The sequence below is a fragment of the Pteropus medius genome, unplaced genomic scaffold, assembly GCF_902729225.1.
Source record: "Pteropus medius unplaced genomic scaffold, Ma_sr-lr_union100, whole genome shotgun sequence".
NCBI lineage: Eukaryota > Metazoa > Chordata > Mammalia > Chiroptera > Pteropodidae > Pteropus > Pteropus medius.
The window spans coordinates 15,188,152-15,203,259 of record NW_024347791.1 but is presented as its reverse complement, the minus strand read 5'-3'; the positions used below and the strand labels follow the sequence as shown (position 1 = coordinate 15,203,259).

At 36.6% G+C, this 15,108-nt stretch overlaps 2 protein-coding genes across 5 annotated transcripts in view; one reads left to right on the top strand and one right to left on the bottom strand.

The window, feature by feature from the left end:
• Positions 1-8,301, bottom strand: part of PEX1 (peroxisomal biogenesis factor 1) — a 46,777-nt gene extending 38,476 nt beyond the window's left edge. For 2 of the 3 annotated variants that reach the window (XM_039878103.1, XM_039878102.1), the window contains exons 1-5: positions 8,085-8,301; positions 4,481-4,624; positions 2,074-2,157; positions 1,762-1,876; positions 899-1,665 (exon numbers count right to left, since the gene is read on the bottom strand). In XM_039878103.1, the coding sequence (XP_039734037.1) occupies positions 899-1,665; positions 1,762-1,876; positions 2,074-2,157; positions 4,481-4,624; positions 8,085-8,216 (1,242 nt within the window). In that variant the 5' untranslated portion in view covers positions 8,217-8,301. The remainder of the gene's footprint in view (positions 1-898; positions 1,666-1,761; positions 1,877-2,073; positions 2,158-4,480; positions 4,625-8,084) is intronic. The other variant, XM_039878104.1, reaches the window with a different exon arrangement.
• A 151-nt stretch (positions 8,302-8,452) lies between these two features.
• Positions 8,453-15,094, top strand: RBM48 (RNA binding motif protein 48). 2 transcript variants are annotated; one of them, XM_039878105.1, is made up of 5 exons: positions 8,484-8,680; positions 9,206-9,396; positions 10,908-11,053; positions 12,532-13,106; positions 14,655-15,094. In XM_039878105.1, exons 1-5 carry the CDS (start codon positions 8,570-8,572, stop codon positions 14,739-14,741), a joined length of 1,110 nt encoding a protein of 369 aa, XP_039734039.1. In that variant the 5' UTR covers positions 8,484-8,569; the 3' UTR covers positions 14,742-15,094. The 2 variants fall into 2 exon arrangements, with proteins under 2 accessions (XP_039734040.1, XP_039734039.1); XM_039878106.1 differs by lacking the exons at positions 9,206-9,396; positions 10,908-11,053 and having other exon boundaries at positions 8,453-8,680.
• The last annotated feature ends 14 nt before the right edge of the window (positions 15,095-15,108 follow it).

Below are 15,108 nucleotides of genomic sequence, written 5' to 3'. Positions count from 1 at the left end.
TATAAATATGTTCAAAGCTTGATTTAAAAATATTCCAGAGTATAGATATTCACATTAACGTCTATGCATTCAGGTGAAATTATAGAAGCTATCATGATTCATAGTATAAATAGGATATTCAGCTTTAGTTATATCACACATATTTCAATTTTCTCCCTACATTTCTTTAACATTCTCTTTAGAATGTGATCAATCAAGTCAAGCCTATTTGAGTACCTGATGGCAACTACCCATACTCCTCCCTGGCCATGGCTCCCGACCTTTAGAGTGGAAAGTGCAGACTCCTCACTGCTATCTCATGTGGCCTCCAAGACTTTACCATCCCTTCTTCACCCTGTCCTCATCATATACTAGCAAGGAAATATAGGGGTATCCACTATCTAATGGCAGAACCATTAATAGAAGGAGCTAAGTAATAACAAGCTCAGCATTAGATAATTTGGTTTTAGACATGGAGTGGGACATCCTAAACTGAGTTTGGAGCTAACAAAAAATGCTGGACATTTCCCCCAAAATATAACAAGTCCTTTGTTTTCAAGAACTTGGAAACAAATCTGCAGGTACAGGCTTTGCAGGGCACTCCAAGATAAGCGTGAACTCAAGAATCAGCCTGCCTAGGTTTGACTCCCAGTTCTACTTACTAGCTATATAACCCCAGGCAAGTCATTTTGACCTCTCTGGGCCTGTACCTAAGGTTATACTGTCCAAGTTTATTAGGCAGAAAATACACAATCTATACCCAAAGACTTTACCCCGCAATCAGAAATGTGTCCCTAAAGAGACTTTAGATACTATTATACTAGTTTTGAATTTATATATATTATTATTCTAATTCATAATTGGGACAGTTCGAACAATGTAAAATGAGTTCCTCCTTAATTATAAAATTTATACTAACCCAGACTTTACCAACATGGAGAGCCTCTACTTTTGTGGTGTATTTTATGGCATTCTTCAATTCCTCAAGTCCATTCCAGACTACCTTCAGCACACAGGCCTTACCAGCTTCTTGACTGTGGTCTGGGCTAATTCGTCTTTGATCTACTGGTTCTGACACCTGTTTCTCTTTTCCAGGTGACAGGACATTTTGCTTTGTTTTACTTTGCTGTTGCTTCGGAGAAAGTAGCTTAACTAGCTTTCCATAGGTCACAGTAAAGCTGGGCTCCACATCAAAATATTCTTGGTCCCATGGAAATATATGAATGGCAGAGTGTTTGTGAAACACAGAATTTGCTGGTGCATTACATATACTGGGAGGTTGAGATTTGCATACTCTGAAAATATTATATAAAGGAACAACTTTTGACTGCATATTTTCGAAAGCTTTGATTTCAGTTACACCCCAAGATGTCTCTTGTTTTTTCTCAGACCCAAAAGAAAAAATATTTCCTATCATAGTCCATAAACTTGGTATTGATGGTGAGTCAATTATATCCTCTGAATCTGTTTCATTAGACCTAGTGACTTTTATAGTATTTGACTGAAGTTGTTTGGTTTGGAGTTCTTTTGTCAATCCTTTTTGGTCTCTTCCATAATTAGGAAATGTTCCACATGTGTTATCTGCTTTTGAAAATGTATTCTCTTTGGCTTGGCGGGTCTTTGGCTGAATAAGGAGTTTTGTGTCGGTTTCCAGCCTTCCATAAGTAGCGGTTGGTATTAGTGTAACTGTAAAAAATAAAGTTCATTAGTGCATGTTTACCTCTGTTTTGGACTCATTGCTATGGTATAGAGTATGATGACAAATATTACAACAGCACCTACCAATTTGGATAAATATGTAAGTTTGTTGATCAACCCAAACAGGAAAAATGGCTTTTGGAAAAACTATTCGAATTTGATCTAGAAGATGCTGTTCAAGGGAAGCAGCATGCAGCTCCTAGAACCAACAACAAAAAGATAAATTTACTGCACATTCTGTCCATTCCATGTCTAGTAAGAAAATGTCAAGTCATTCTTATAACTCAAACCAACTCAGAATATATAATGAAACTCAGAGAAGAGAAATCTAAAAGCATTGATATTTTGAAGTACTTTAATCTTAAACTGGAATAGTTCTCATTGTGTTTTCTTTACCAGTATCTCCCAATCATCTGCTGAGAGGGGTTCCACCTCAACTTGTTGACAAGATATCACATGGGAACATGGCTTGAGAAACACCTGAAGAAAATGAAAAATGTAAAACTACTTTTAAAAGATTGTTTTGTACCCCTAGAAAATAAAAGTTCTTGTTTTAGGTATGTAATTAAGTGTGAGTCTGTCTGTGTATAGTCCTTCATTTGACAAATATCTATTAAGTACATATTCTTAGTCTTTGAAATATTAAGCATTTTAGTAAAAATTATTTCACAATTATAGAATAAAGAAAAATACATCCTAGCACAAGGTTTTTTTTAAAACATGAAATCACTTTTAAAAAAAGAAATGTAAGTTTAAAAAAATACAAGAAGAAACAACAATGTCATCAAATTATGGCTTGATCTACTATGTAAATAATATTATTTCTAGAAGTTTTGCAACTGTTAGTTTTATAACTACTCCAAGCCATGCTGCTTCTAGAAAACTAAGAAACACACTGAAAGAGAGATCACAGCCAATTATTTAGAAGTATAATCATACACAGCTAAAAGCAAAGTAACCCCTCATTCCAGTATACAGATATACATGAAATGCCAGTGTGTCTCAAGAAGCTAGAATCTACCATCTTACTTTCTTTTCTCTTCTATTAGCATTTCTGGAGAGTAGAGGACTAAAATCCAAAGCCACCAAGAATAAATGCCCCAGGTAACCAGCACTTCCTTCTTTGCTTTTGTGGATTGGAACGGAAATTCCCCAAGTCCTCACCCAACTCCTCAAAGAATTTCCCTTCCGTACCTCCCATATACCCAATTTGAAAGCGGTGACTCTGAGGAAGCAGCTCTTGCTCGCCAAGAAGCTAGAGCCCTAGGCAAGCCAGTACACTTCCTGCTCCTACCCACAAGTCTGTGGGAGACAGTGCCACAGTGGTAACGCTACAATACAGAGGATCGGCAAACAATCAGGTAAAAGTTCACTTTGAAGCAAAAAGTAATTTAGAACAAGCAGGACTTTTCAGAGTGCTGATGAGATTAGATTAGGAATAAGAAACTGATGTTTCCCACAAGAAAGTGACTATTACTTTGTTTTGTGTTTAAGGAGATGTTTTAGATCAGTAATAACTAATAGAAATGTATGAGTAAATTCGGGATTAAAATTAGTTTTCTCCCATTCTACTTATTACCATATTTTCCCAAATTGATCTGTTTTATGTCCATTTCTATTCATGTAACTTCTTTTTCATTAAACATGGATGAAAACTGTCAAAAAAAAAAAAAGAAAGAAAGAAACCTGAAGAAAGGAAAACTGTAGCTTGCTATGTAATCCTGGGCAAAATATTCCGTTTCCCTTGGTTTGTAGAGGAAGGCACCAAAGGTCGTGATTTCTAAGGTCACTCTGGAACTAAAGTTGTAAGATTCTAGCAAAAATTTAGGGTAAGCAAAGGATTAGAGCTAGACCTATGTATTTCTCATCAGTGGTCTAATCCCATTAAAGCATGAACAAAATTAGTCTGTATTGAAACAAGTTAAAAAGATGTGACACTCTTGTGTACTGTTGTGGGAAACTGGTAATAGGAAGCAAGTTAGCCTCGTTTATCAAATTTTTTAATGTGCAACTCCCTAGACTTGGCAATTCAATTTGCTATTTTATTCCATGTACATACAAAGATGTTTGATGCATATTATTTGTAATACACTGAAAGATATTTCTGATATAGTTTGTGGGAAAAAATTGCAGAAAATATGTATAATCTCATTTTTTAAATCCTAAAGGTCTAGTGAGATCCCAACATACGATACACGCTCATTCTGAGGCTGGAGTTAGAGAAATGGAAAAACATTTTTTACTTGAAATTGTAAAATATCTGTAATGAATAATGTATTACTTCTGTAGTTTAAATATTTTTAAAAGAATAAATTGAATATAATAAAATGATAAAATAGACATGAGTCCTTAGGCTTTACAATCTAAACATATTAAGTTCATAGGCAAGACAAAAATGGAAAAATAATAACCCTCTTTTCTGGGTAGATTTTTTTTTCAAATCTAGTATAACCCTGAAAGGTTAGAAAATTTGTCAGAAACGAAATAAAGTTCAGTAATACAAAGCAAAATGCAACAATTTATGAAGCAAAAATAGTTGCACAAAAACCAAATTAGGGAACCTGAAAAGTGAGTAAAACAGAATACAAAAATTAGAGAGCACAGTAGACTACAAGATAATGACTTAACATCAGAGTATATGGTAGATAACAACTTAACAACGGTGTATACAGTCAACTTGAGTATTCTGGACTAATTACAGTGTCATCTCTCCTCAAAAAAAATTCAGAACTCTAAATTTTATTTTCATTCCTATATTATGCAATATTAGAAAAAAGTCATTGTCATCATATTTTGTGCTTACCTGTTCCCCATTTGAGAGTCCAAGTTTCTGACCAACTTGTCTGTTAATTTCAGCCACATATTCACCTTGGTTGTTAAAATGCCCACCTTGTACCCAGCTCAAGAACACAGGCTGGTGACCCCAGGTTACTTCTATAGCTTGATTCTATTTATCCAAGAAATAAAAAATGGGGGGAAAGGTTTTAAAAGATTTTACATGCTTTTCTAAAACTATTATTGCAATACACACAAAAAGAGTTCTATAGATAGCTGATAACTCTCTTGTCCACATCTGTCGTAGCATTTAAAAAGCTATAATCATTTCCAATATCCAACACTGGTGATGCTATGGGTAAAACCAATGTACTTACATTCTTATGATGGCATTATAAATGGATTTGACCATTCCAGAATTGAAAATGGCAATAGGTAGCCAATGAACTTAAAAACAGCCTTCATAAACACACACACACACACACACACACACACGCACACACACACACATACTTCTGTGTGTGTGTGTGTGTGTGTTAATGATTCAAAGAAGGAAGAAATCTACACCAAAACACATCTCTGCAGTATTTTCTATATAATGAAAACTTAGGAGTGGTTAAAATGTCTATCAACGGGAGTGTTATTAAATAAACTATAAATTTACTATTTTAGTAAACTATGAGTCAATAACTAGAAATATATATCATGATCATTAAAAATGTAACAGTATTGTCCTAGTATTTTTTTTTTTTGGTTATAGCTTCTTGGGCAAAAGAAAAGAAAAAATAAACAAATGGGACTACATCAAACTAAAAAGTTTTTGCACAGAAAAGGAAACCATCTACAAAGTGAAAAGATAACCTTCCAAATGGGAGAAGATATTCGCCAGTGATACACCCAATAAGGGGTTCATATCCAAAATTTATAAAGAACTCATATAACTTAACACCAAAAAAACAATCCAATTAAAAAATGGGCAGATGACCTGAATAGACATTTCTCCAAAGAAGACATACAGATGGCCAACAGACATATGAAAAGATACTCCATGTCACTAATCATCAGAGAAATGCAAATTAAAACCACAACATCACCTCACACTTGTCAGTCTGGCTATCACCAATAAAATCAACAAATGTTGGCAAGAATGCGGAGAAAAGGAAACCCTTGTACACCATTGGTAGGATTACAAACTGGTACAGCCACTATGGAAAACAGTATGGAGGTTCCTCAAAACTACCTTATGACTCAGTAATTTCACTTCTGGGTATTTATCTGAAGAAACTCAAAACACTAATTTGAAAAGACATATGTATTCCTATGTTCAATGCAGCATTATTTACAATAGCCAAGATATGGAAGCAACTTAAATGTCCATCAATAGATAACTGGATAAAGAAGATGTGGTACATATATACAATGGAGTATTAGTCATAAAAAAGAATGAAGTTTTACCATTTGTGACAACATTGATGGACCTAGAGATTATAGTAAGTGAAATAAATCAGACAGAGAAAGACAAATACCATATGATTTCGCTTATATGTGGAATCTAAAATACAGAATGAACAAACGAAACAGATTCAGATACAGAAAACAAACTGACAGTTGTCAGATAAGAGGGAGTTTGGGGGCTGGGTGAAAATGGCAAAGGGATTAAGAAGTATAAATAGGCAGTTACAAAACAGTCAAGGGGAAGTAAAGTAGAGAATAGGGAATATAGTCAATAATAGTGTAATAACATGTATGGTGTCAGGTGGGTACTAGGCTTATGGGGGGGGTCACTTTGTAGTTATAGAAATGTCTAATCATTAGGCTGAACATCTGAAACTTATTGAATGTCAACTGTAATTGAAAAAAAATTAAAATTAAAATAATGTAACCATATTTATTAGAAGAATAATAAATGTACACAGTAAATGTACAAAAGCATAAAACATGATGGCAGGTCCCTGTCACCAGAGGTAATTACTGTTAATAGATTTTTATGCATCCAGATATTTTATATTATGCAGCTTCTTAAATAAAAATTTTAAAGTTCTATAACTATGAAAACATTTATGTTAAAAAAACAGCAAAATATAACATTTATTCTAATTAAAAGCATTTACATAAAATATTTAAGTTAATATTAAGAATTAAAAGACAACATTTTCTATGATTAAAGAATTACAAACTCATTATAGAAACCTGGGAAAATATATAAACTTGAAAGGAAAAAAAGGAATTATTGCTATTTCCTCTACAGAAAGACAACCATGTGAACAATTTCATCTATTTCTGGCTAATCCTTTTTTCTTTGCCCGTTATTTTAATTATTAAATTAAATTTATTGGGGTAACATTGGTTAATAATGTTATATAAATTTCAAGTGTACAACTTTATAATAAACATCTGTATACTCCATTGTGTGCTCACCACCTGAATTCTAGTCTCCTATCACTGTATTATTTGACTCACTTTACCCTATTCATAATATCCCACTTCCCTTCAGGTAATAAGTTAATTTTTTACATGGCTATGTATTTTAGTCATGTTTACTATTATTTTCTCCCACATAACATTGTATCATAAGTATTTTTAGATATAGATCTTTTTTAATAAAAAGTAAGGGTTTCACTAATAGCCGTCAACATTTATCATATCAGGGAGTTTAGTATTATTAAATTCATTTATTTACAACAAATTCATTAAATTTATTAAATATTAAATTCATTCATTTATATATTTTACTTTCTCGAAATTGGTTATAGGCTGCTGCTTATTATGTTTCTTTAAATGAGACAAATTTCAAAGAATGTGGAGCCACTTCTGAGGTAATATACTTTAACCACATTATTAAAACTTTGTATAAAAGAAAGTCATTGTGTATCACTTGTGTAATTTTTCTCATAACTCTTCAGGATAGTTCAACTGCTCTAGCTGACAAAAATTCCTCTGAGCACAGTGTAATATAGAAAGAGCCCTAGATTTGGAGTCAAAAGTACAAAGTTACTACGTCAGTTGTAACTGTGGGAGTTGAGGTTAGAAAAGTGAAGGTGACCACCTCCCCGCACCTCCCAGATGCTTTCCACTGCAGATTCCTGGCACACCAGCGGCGACTATAGGGGAAAACCATCACTTTATTAACCTGTTCCGCTAGTGAAACACGGTGCTCTCAGTCTCTGTTAACCTACAGGGACCCGCCTAATCAAGTCTGCCCTTCCCTCTGGAGGCCCGGACCACAGCCGCGCCAAGCACCTGGAAATCGCTGGCTGGCGGGAAAAACATTTTTACACAAACAACAGCAAAAGAACTGCCTTTTCAAGAGCTTTCCAACCTGGAGTGAGAAATATCTGAACGTCGAAGCAGAATATTAAGATGTCTGAAAGCCCAGTTTCACCGAATGAAAAGCTCTTTAATAAGGTCAGTTAACTTAAAACTCCTGGGCTGCACTAGGCGTGATGTGGGCTGCAGAGACTGCCCAGACCCGCCCTGTCCTCGCAAGCCCTTCGGTCTGGCCTCCGCACCGCGCCAGGAGAGGCCTGAGCGGCCGCCGCGTCCCTGAAAGGCCACGGCCAGGTCAGACCACAGACTACCGACCAGGTGTCCCGAGTTCCGGCTGGAAGGCCCGGTCCGAGCCGGCGCATTACCTGGAGCAGGTGAAGCTGGGACACGAGGCGCCGCGGCAAGTGGAGGAAGCAGTCGCGAACGTTGGTAAAGGCCACAGTCACGGCCGCCTCACCTCCCCCGGGACCCGCCAGGCGTTCGCTACTCCACATCATCTGCAAAAGCGGACCCTCCCCAAGCCGGGACAACCCGGCAGGCCCCGAGCGTCGGAGCCGGATGAGATCGACCGGCCCCGCCCCTCGCCCCGCCCCCTCGCCCCGCGGCGCGTCTCCCCGCGCGCGGGTAGGAGGTGGAGCAAGCACGCCTTCTCCCACGCTCCAGGGCCCTCCGCCGCGCCGCTCGGGGGCGGTACCGCATTCACTGAATCGTCGTTCGCAGGAAACGATGGCCGACGCTGTCGATTCCTCAGCCAATCCCGGCACGTCTTGACCCATCCCTCTCTCTTACTGGATAAACTGAAGTGTAGCGAGGCGGATGTTGTCCTCTCTGGAGGGCCAAAACCGGCAAGATGGCGTCGGATGGCGGAGAGTTGGGGGGCTCGTTCGGCCACCACCTCCAAAGGGCTGTATGCGACACGCGGGCCAAGTATCGGGAGGGGCGACGGCCTCGTGCCGTCAAGGTAAGGTGATTTTAGTTTCATTCGCCATCCTCGGTAGTTTTATGTAAGCTCCAGGTTCACATGCCCAGCCTACGTAAATAAAGGGTTGAAAGGCTGCGATCATGTCCGTCACTCATGGGAGATGGGATAAAGAATTCTGATACTCGGGTACTAAAAATTCTCACGACCTGTTTGGTCAACTACTAGACCATCAGCTTTGCGAAAACAGGGCTTAGTTTTAGTCATTGTGTTTTCCGTGTTTACGGTAGTGCTTGGCGCATGGTGAGCACTCAGTGAATATTTGTTAACTCTTTCCGGGAACTTCTACCGAGCCAACTTCTAGAAAACATGTCAATGTGGGTAGTCTATTTTATTCTTTAGATAGAGGCCCTCACACGTAGGGCGAACTATTATTTATGCAGAGAGAGGGACAAGTTTTTTAATTTTGTTTCCTGCAGACCTATTGAACAGTGCTTTTTTTTTTTCCTTAAAACAGATTTGTTCCAGGTTTATGAAATATATTTAATGTGTCTGCATTTATTTTAGGTATATACAATTAATTTGGAATCTCGGTATTTATTAATACAAGGAGTTCCTGCAGTGGGAGCGATGAAGGAATTAGTTGAGCGATTTGCTTTATATGGTGCAATTGAGCAGTATAATGCTCTAGATGAATACCCAGCAGAAGACTTTACAGAAGTTTATCTTATTAAATTTCTGAATATACAAAGTTCAAGGTAATATGCAAATTAAGGAATGTCTTATCTCTTCCACTCCGATTGCTGTTATTTTGGCCCCAGGTTTCCTCTGTTCATACCAGAATTACCCAGTAACCCAATATAGTCCTGAATTACTCTTGTCTTCCTCCAGTCTTTTTAAGTGTTAGCCTTAACCAAAACACTGTTCCATCACGTAATTCCCATGCTTAATAGTTTTCTGTCATGTAGTGTGGTAGATTAAAAATTGGGTTTGGGGTAAGTTTTCAAGTACCACTGCTTACTAACATGATCTAGGACAAGTTGTTTAACACCATTAAGCCTGTTTTTTCTATTCTGTAAAATCCGTATGGTAAAAAGATCTGCTTATTGAGGTTATGTGAAGATGAAATGAGATAATCCATTAAAGGGCTTAGCATAGTGCCTCCTGTTCAGAATGCAGTAAACATTAGCTGTTAAGGTTCTTATTGTTATGCACCAATGGGAACTGACTCCATCTAACAAACTGTTCCAGTAGGCTGAAATATGAAATGCCTTACCTATTTTTATGTTGACCCCTACTAATTTGCTGTAAGACCCTTCCTTTCCTGGCTATTACAATTCAAATTTTTGTCACAAATAGCACTTGTAGTCTGCCATAAAAACACTTGATTTTATGGGGTCATGTATTCTCAGGTTGCTCTTATATATAATCTCACTTCCCTAACCAACTTGCCAGCTCCTCATGGGTAGGGAAGCATATTTTCTAGAGTTCTTGCGTTTCCCACAGCACCTAGTACAGTAGGCCATGGAATTCAACATATGAATTTGAGTCCTAGCTCCACAAACCAATGTAAGCGTGACCAAGTTATAAATGTTCCTGGGCTTTATTTTCATCATAGGGTTGTTGTGAAGTGTTACTTCTACTGAAGCAGTTAGGACACTGCCTGGTATGTGGTAAAATCTCTGTAGATATTGTTATTCCTGGGCTCAGAAGTAAATATTTATTGTAGTAATACCTGACCAGTCATAGATGTTTAATAAGTATTTATTGAATACCATCCACTCATTTTCTTATTACTTGTTATACAGTATTTCCTCAGTAATCATAGTTTTACAATTACAATATTTTTATTAAGATTTAATATATGAATCTCACTATAGGAACGTATTGTGCTGAAAAGGCTAAATTGGGTATGAGCTAACTCTCAAGGGCCATTTAACACAGAGAAAATCTCTATTTCATGACCACAGATTGTGTACCTTAGGCTAACCAGGTGTATCCTAAAATTGTTAAGGGAGTCTGGATCACTTACCCCAAAACTTGTTAGCACAGTTGAAAAAGGGGAAGAAAGGCTCTAAGAGTACACGCTAGATCATTGGGGTCAATACCATCCCACAAGCACAGCATCCTAATTCCCAAACCATAGGATATACATACACATAGCAAAAGCTGGACTTTATTCTTTAGATCAATGCATTGTATGCTAGTCAAACTTTCATCCTAAGTAAATCTAAATTAATAGACTGTGCTATCATGTATTTCTGTTTAGGACAGCCAAGAGAAAAATGGATGAACAGAGTTTCTTTGGTGGATTGCTTCATGTGTGTTATGCTCCAGAATTTGAGACAGTTGAAGAAACTAGAAAAAAATTGCAAGAGAGGAAGGCTTATATAGCAAGAATTACTAGAAATAAAGGTATGGAAAGCCTCTTACTAAACACTTATGTGTCATTCATTCTGCTAGGTATATTGTCATGGAGCTCCCAGTCTAGTGGGAAGAGAGGCAAGTAAATGATCATAATATTCAGTAACTAAATTATAGGGTTCTTTGTAGCACTCTGCGTAATCTGGGCTGGGAAGGGATATGTTAGTTCATAGGAGACTTCCTACAGGATGAGAGAGGTGGCTGAGTTTTGAAGGATAAGTAGACATTACCCAGAAGGGGAGAGAAAGAGCTGGCAAGGTGGGCCATGTAGCATGTTGAAAGGCCTAGAGGAATAAATGAGCATTGTGCATTTTAAGGAACTGTGAATAGTACAGGATAATCACAATACAGGGGCTTCAGTAAGAGATAAGATTTAAAAAGACAGGAAGTGAATTGGAAAGGGCCTTGTGTCTCATGCTAAGGAATTAAGGCTTTGACCCAAAAGCACTGAGAAACAATTAGGATTTGCAGACCAGTTACCCACTGTTAATCTAAAACTGCTAAAAGTGGAAAAGTTCCACTTTTGACCAGCAGCTGGCCAAGTGCCCCAAATGCCCAACTGAGTTTCCCTAGACACAAATTCCAAATGCCTGCAATGGAGTAATGGAATCTGGTACATGGATTGTAGGACTAGAGCAGTCAGAATCAGGTTAAGATAATCTGTGTAGTCTGAAATTTGGATAGTACTAGAGACTCAAATTATCAAATTTCCACTCTTTAGTTGAAAGACAAAGTCCGTGCCCATACAGCTGTTGAATATGATGAGTATATGGGTGATAGGGAAGGAGCATGTGCCAGCGGTGAAGAGAGAAATAAGGTAGGAAGACTCTTAGAAAATTTACCTGAAAATTTGGCAAGAGAGCTGTTGAGAGTCCTTGATCATTGTCAGACACTGAACTTTAAACTGTGGGATATGTAACTAGCTCCAGGCATACTTGTATGTGCGTGTGTGCCAAAGGAAATTACAATATATGGGCCCAGCATATTGCCTCCTTTAAAAATTAACACATACAAATTAAGCAGCATGTACATTCATAATAGAACACTGAAGCAAAAAAAAAAAAAAAAAAAAAAGCAGCTTTCTATGTAATAACCTGGAAAAACTCTCCAAGATCTACAGTTAAGTGGAAAAACGCAAAAGTGCAGAGAAATGGTTATTATAGGAGAGAAGGAGGCAGGGGTAGGTGGAAGGAGGAAAAGTAATGCATACTGGACACACAAGCAAGAAAGTAAGAATAGTGATTACTATGGCGGGGTGAAACCAGGCATATGGAGAGCAAGGAGAGAATGAAGCTTGACACTAATATACCTTTTATCCTTTTTTGCTTTTAAACTGCGTGAATATATTGTCTGCTCAAGAAATAAATTTTTCAGGATGCATTTATTAATGTTTGTTATCAAATTACACATTTCTGAATGATGAAAACAAATCATTTCTGTTTCCCTTTCCCTCACCCTTTAAATTATAGTATATAAAGAGCCTTTCATGACAAAGAAGAAACTGGTTACAGAGCATAAAGACACAAGAGATTTTAGACAGGGCTTCCATTTGGAGAAATCTGGATTTTGTGCAGCTGCTTTGAATACTTCTGCTAAGAACTCAGATCCTTGTCTTCCTTATTCTTGTGAATTGCCTTTATGTTACTTCTCAAAATGTACGTGTTCGTCAAGAGAGCACGTGGATGGAGCATCAAGCTCCTCTCAGGTTGGTAGAATCCATGATGAAACAGTGGGGCGTTGCAACCACAGTGACTCTTTGCAGAAAATGCAGATGAAAACCTTAAAAAATCCAGTGGCCTTCTCTAGTGCACAGAAGGCTATTACTCCTTCAGAGGCAGTTGACAGATTTATGCCTAGGACAACACAACTGCAGGAGCGGAAAAGAAGAAGAGAAGATGATCGTAAACTTGGAACTTTTCTTGAAACAAGCACAAGCAGTAAAGAGGTTATGATTGGGCCTCTGCTACCAGACATACCTAAAGTTGATATGCATGATGACTCACTGAATACAACGGCAAATTTAATTCGGAATAAACTGAAAGAGGTAAGATCATTTTTTAAAAACTTGTAAGAGACAGTTTGGTTACAGGACTAATAAATGGAGAATTATTTGTGAAAACTATAGTATTGTCAATTTTTTTCATTTTTAGTTTTTTGATGTTTTCCTACAGGTTCTTTTGAATTAACTGAATTTTGCTAATAGAAATTTATTTGCTTTGATACCATTAATCATTGTCTTAAACAGTGAACAGAATATATTTTATATCACTCTAGATTTAAAATATAAAAGCAGTAGTTTCAGTCAGATCAATCTGTGAGAGCAGAGCCCAGGCCCTCCTTTTTTTAAAGCCCCCCAGATAGTTCCAATATGAGTCAAAGTAGAGAACCACTGTGTTAAAGGAAAATTATTACCATTTATTTCTCTTAAGATTAAAGTTATTACAAATTACATCGAATTCAAAATATTTATTTTCCTTCTTTGCTACAGATAGCCATAGAAGAAGGTAAGACTTTTAAAGATGAGGCCATAAGGTCTACATTTCAAATAACTTCTTAAATGGATTAGAACTAAATTGTGCTATTAGTAATTTTTTCATTATTTACATAATCATTTTCCACTTTCTAAGAGCAAATAAAAGCAAGTTAACATTTACATTTGCTTTTGAAAGATATGTTATTGTGTGGCAAGACTTGAGAAATCAAACAGAGAGAAAAGTATTTAACTCCAAAGTTCGGAACATGATCTTCACAAATTGTACATGTGTTTCACAGTGTGATTAAGGGTGGCTTTATTTTATGTACATTTGTACATTTATGTACAAATTATTATCTGATTAAGGATAAGGGATTGTTCTATAATAAAAATCCATGGACACAATTTCTATGCTTAAGCCTCTTTTAAATTTTTTAGTTTGTGATGGCACCCTTCCTTCTTCAAAACACTGGAACTGAGGCATAGATACAGATACATAGCTGTCTCAGCCAGAGCTGACTGTATTTTCAAAAAAAAAAAAAGTGTTGGGTCCAAATCCTAGGTATAGAAATAATAGAACAAAAAGAAATACTAAATACAATTTACTATGATTTCTAAAATTTTCCGTTTTTAGTGAAGACTGTCTGATTCTAACTTATTGTGTACTCTTTGTGATGATGTGTTTGATTAAATTTTCCCTAAGATATTGAGGATTATACCATTTTCTGATTATTTCTCCAAATTTTTCATTTTCTTTTCTCAAGCCTCGCTGTTTCTAAATGTATCAAACATTATCAGTGCCTGGGTATTTATCTGTATACATAAAATAACAAGCGACTTAAGATCTTTAAAGGAATGTTAAAGTAGAGCATATGTTTACTTCTCTCACCTCAGTTTTTTTCTTGTTAAATGGCTTTAGAAATTTTACTCTCATCAATGCTTAGACAGAAAACTTTGCTGTGTACCTAGGTCCTAGGCTGTACCTTGAACTTGGGCTAACTGCTTCAAACGTGACAGCAAGGCTTAAACTATTGAATATATATATCCTTTCTCTTCTAATAGCTTATTTACTCTTATACTATAAAAATTAAGTTTTGATGGTTCTTCTTTTTAAACTAGGTGGTTTCATCTGTGCCAAAGCCTCCAGAGGACAAGCTGAAAGATGGGCATACAAGTCATCCATTAAAACAAAGAAGAAGAATATAAGATCGCCGGCAGCAAGTTAATATTTTCTAAGGAACTATTTTTTATTTCTGGCCTGTCATTTTAATTCCCGAAGATATTTTACTGCTGGTATTTTTTAAATGCACTCCTTTTTGTAATTTTATTCAAGCTACTTGTCTAATGTAGTTTCCTCTCTTAAAATTAGTTTATCATGGACAAAATACATACCAACCAACTGATTCCTTTAAAGAAACTTTTCCAGAAATGCCACCCAATGCGTTTGCTTACATCTTACTGGTTAGAACTAGGTCCTTGGCTGTTCCTAACTGAGAATGGCTGAGTCACAAGGTTGTTGGATAACTTAATAAATAAAATTAGTTTATCATTACCCATTATAGATTTTTTTGGC

Excerpts from the sequence above, each read along its gene's own strand:
- RBM48 (XM_039878105.1), top strand. The coding sequence starts at position 8,570 with ATGGCGTCGGATGGCGGAGAGTTGGGGGGCTCGTTCGGCCACCACCTC. Across the intron at positions 8,681-9,205 it reads GACGGCCTCGTGCCGTCAAG|GTATATACAATTAATTTGGA; the intron begins GTAAGGTGATTT and ends CATTTATTTTAG. Across the intron at positions 11,054-12,531 it reads AAGAATTACTAGAAATAAAG|TATATAAAGAGCCTTTCATG; the intron begins GTATGGAAAGCC and ends TTTAAATTATAG.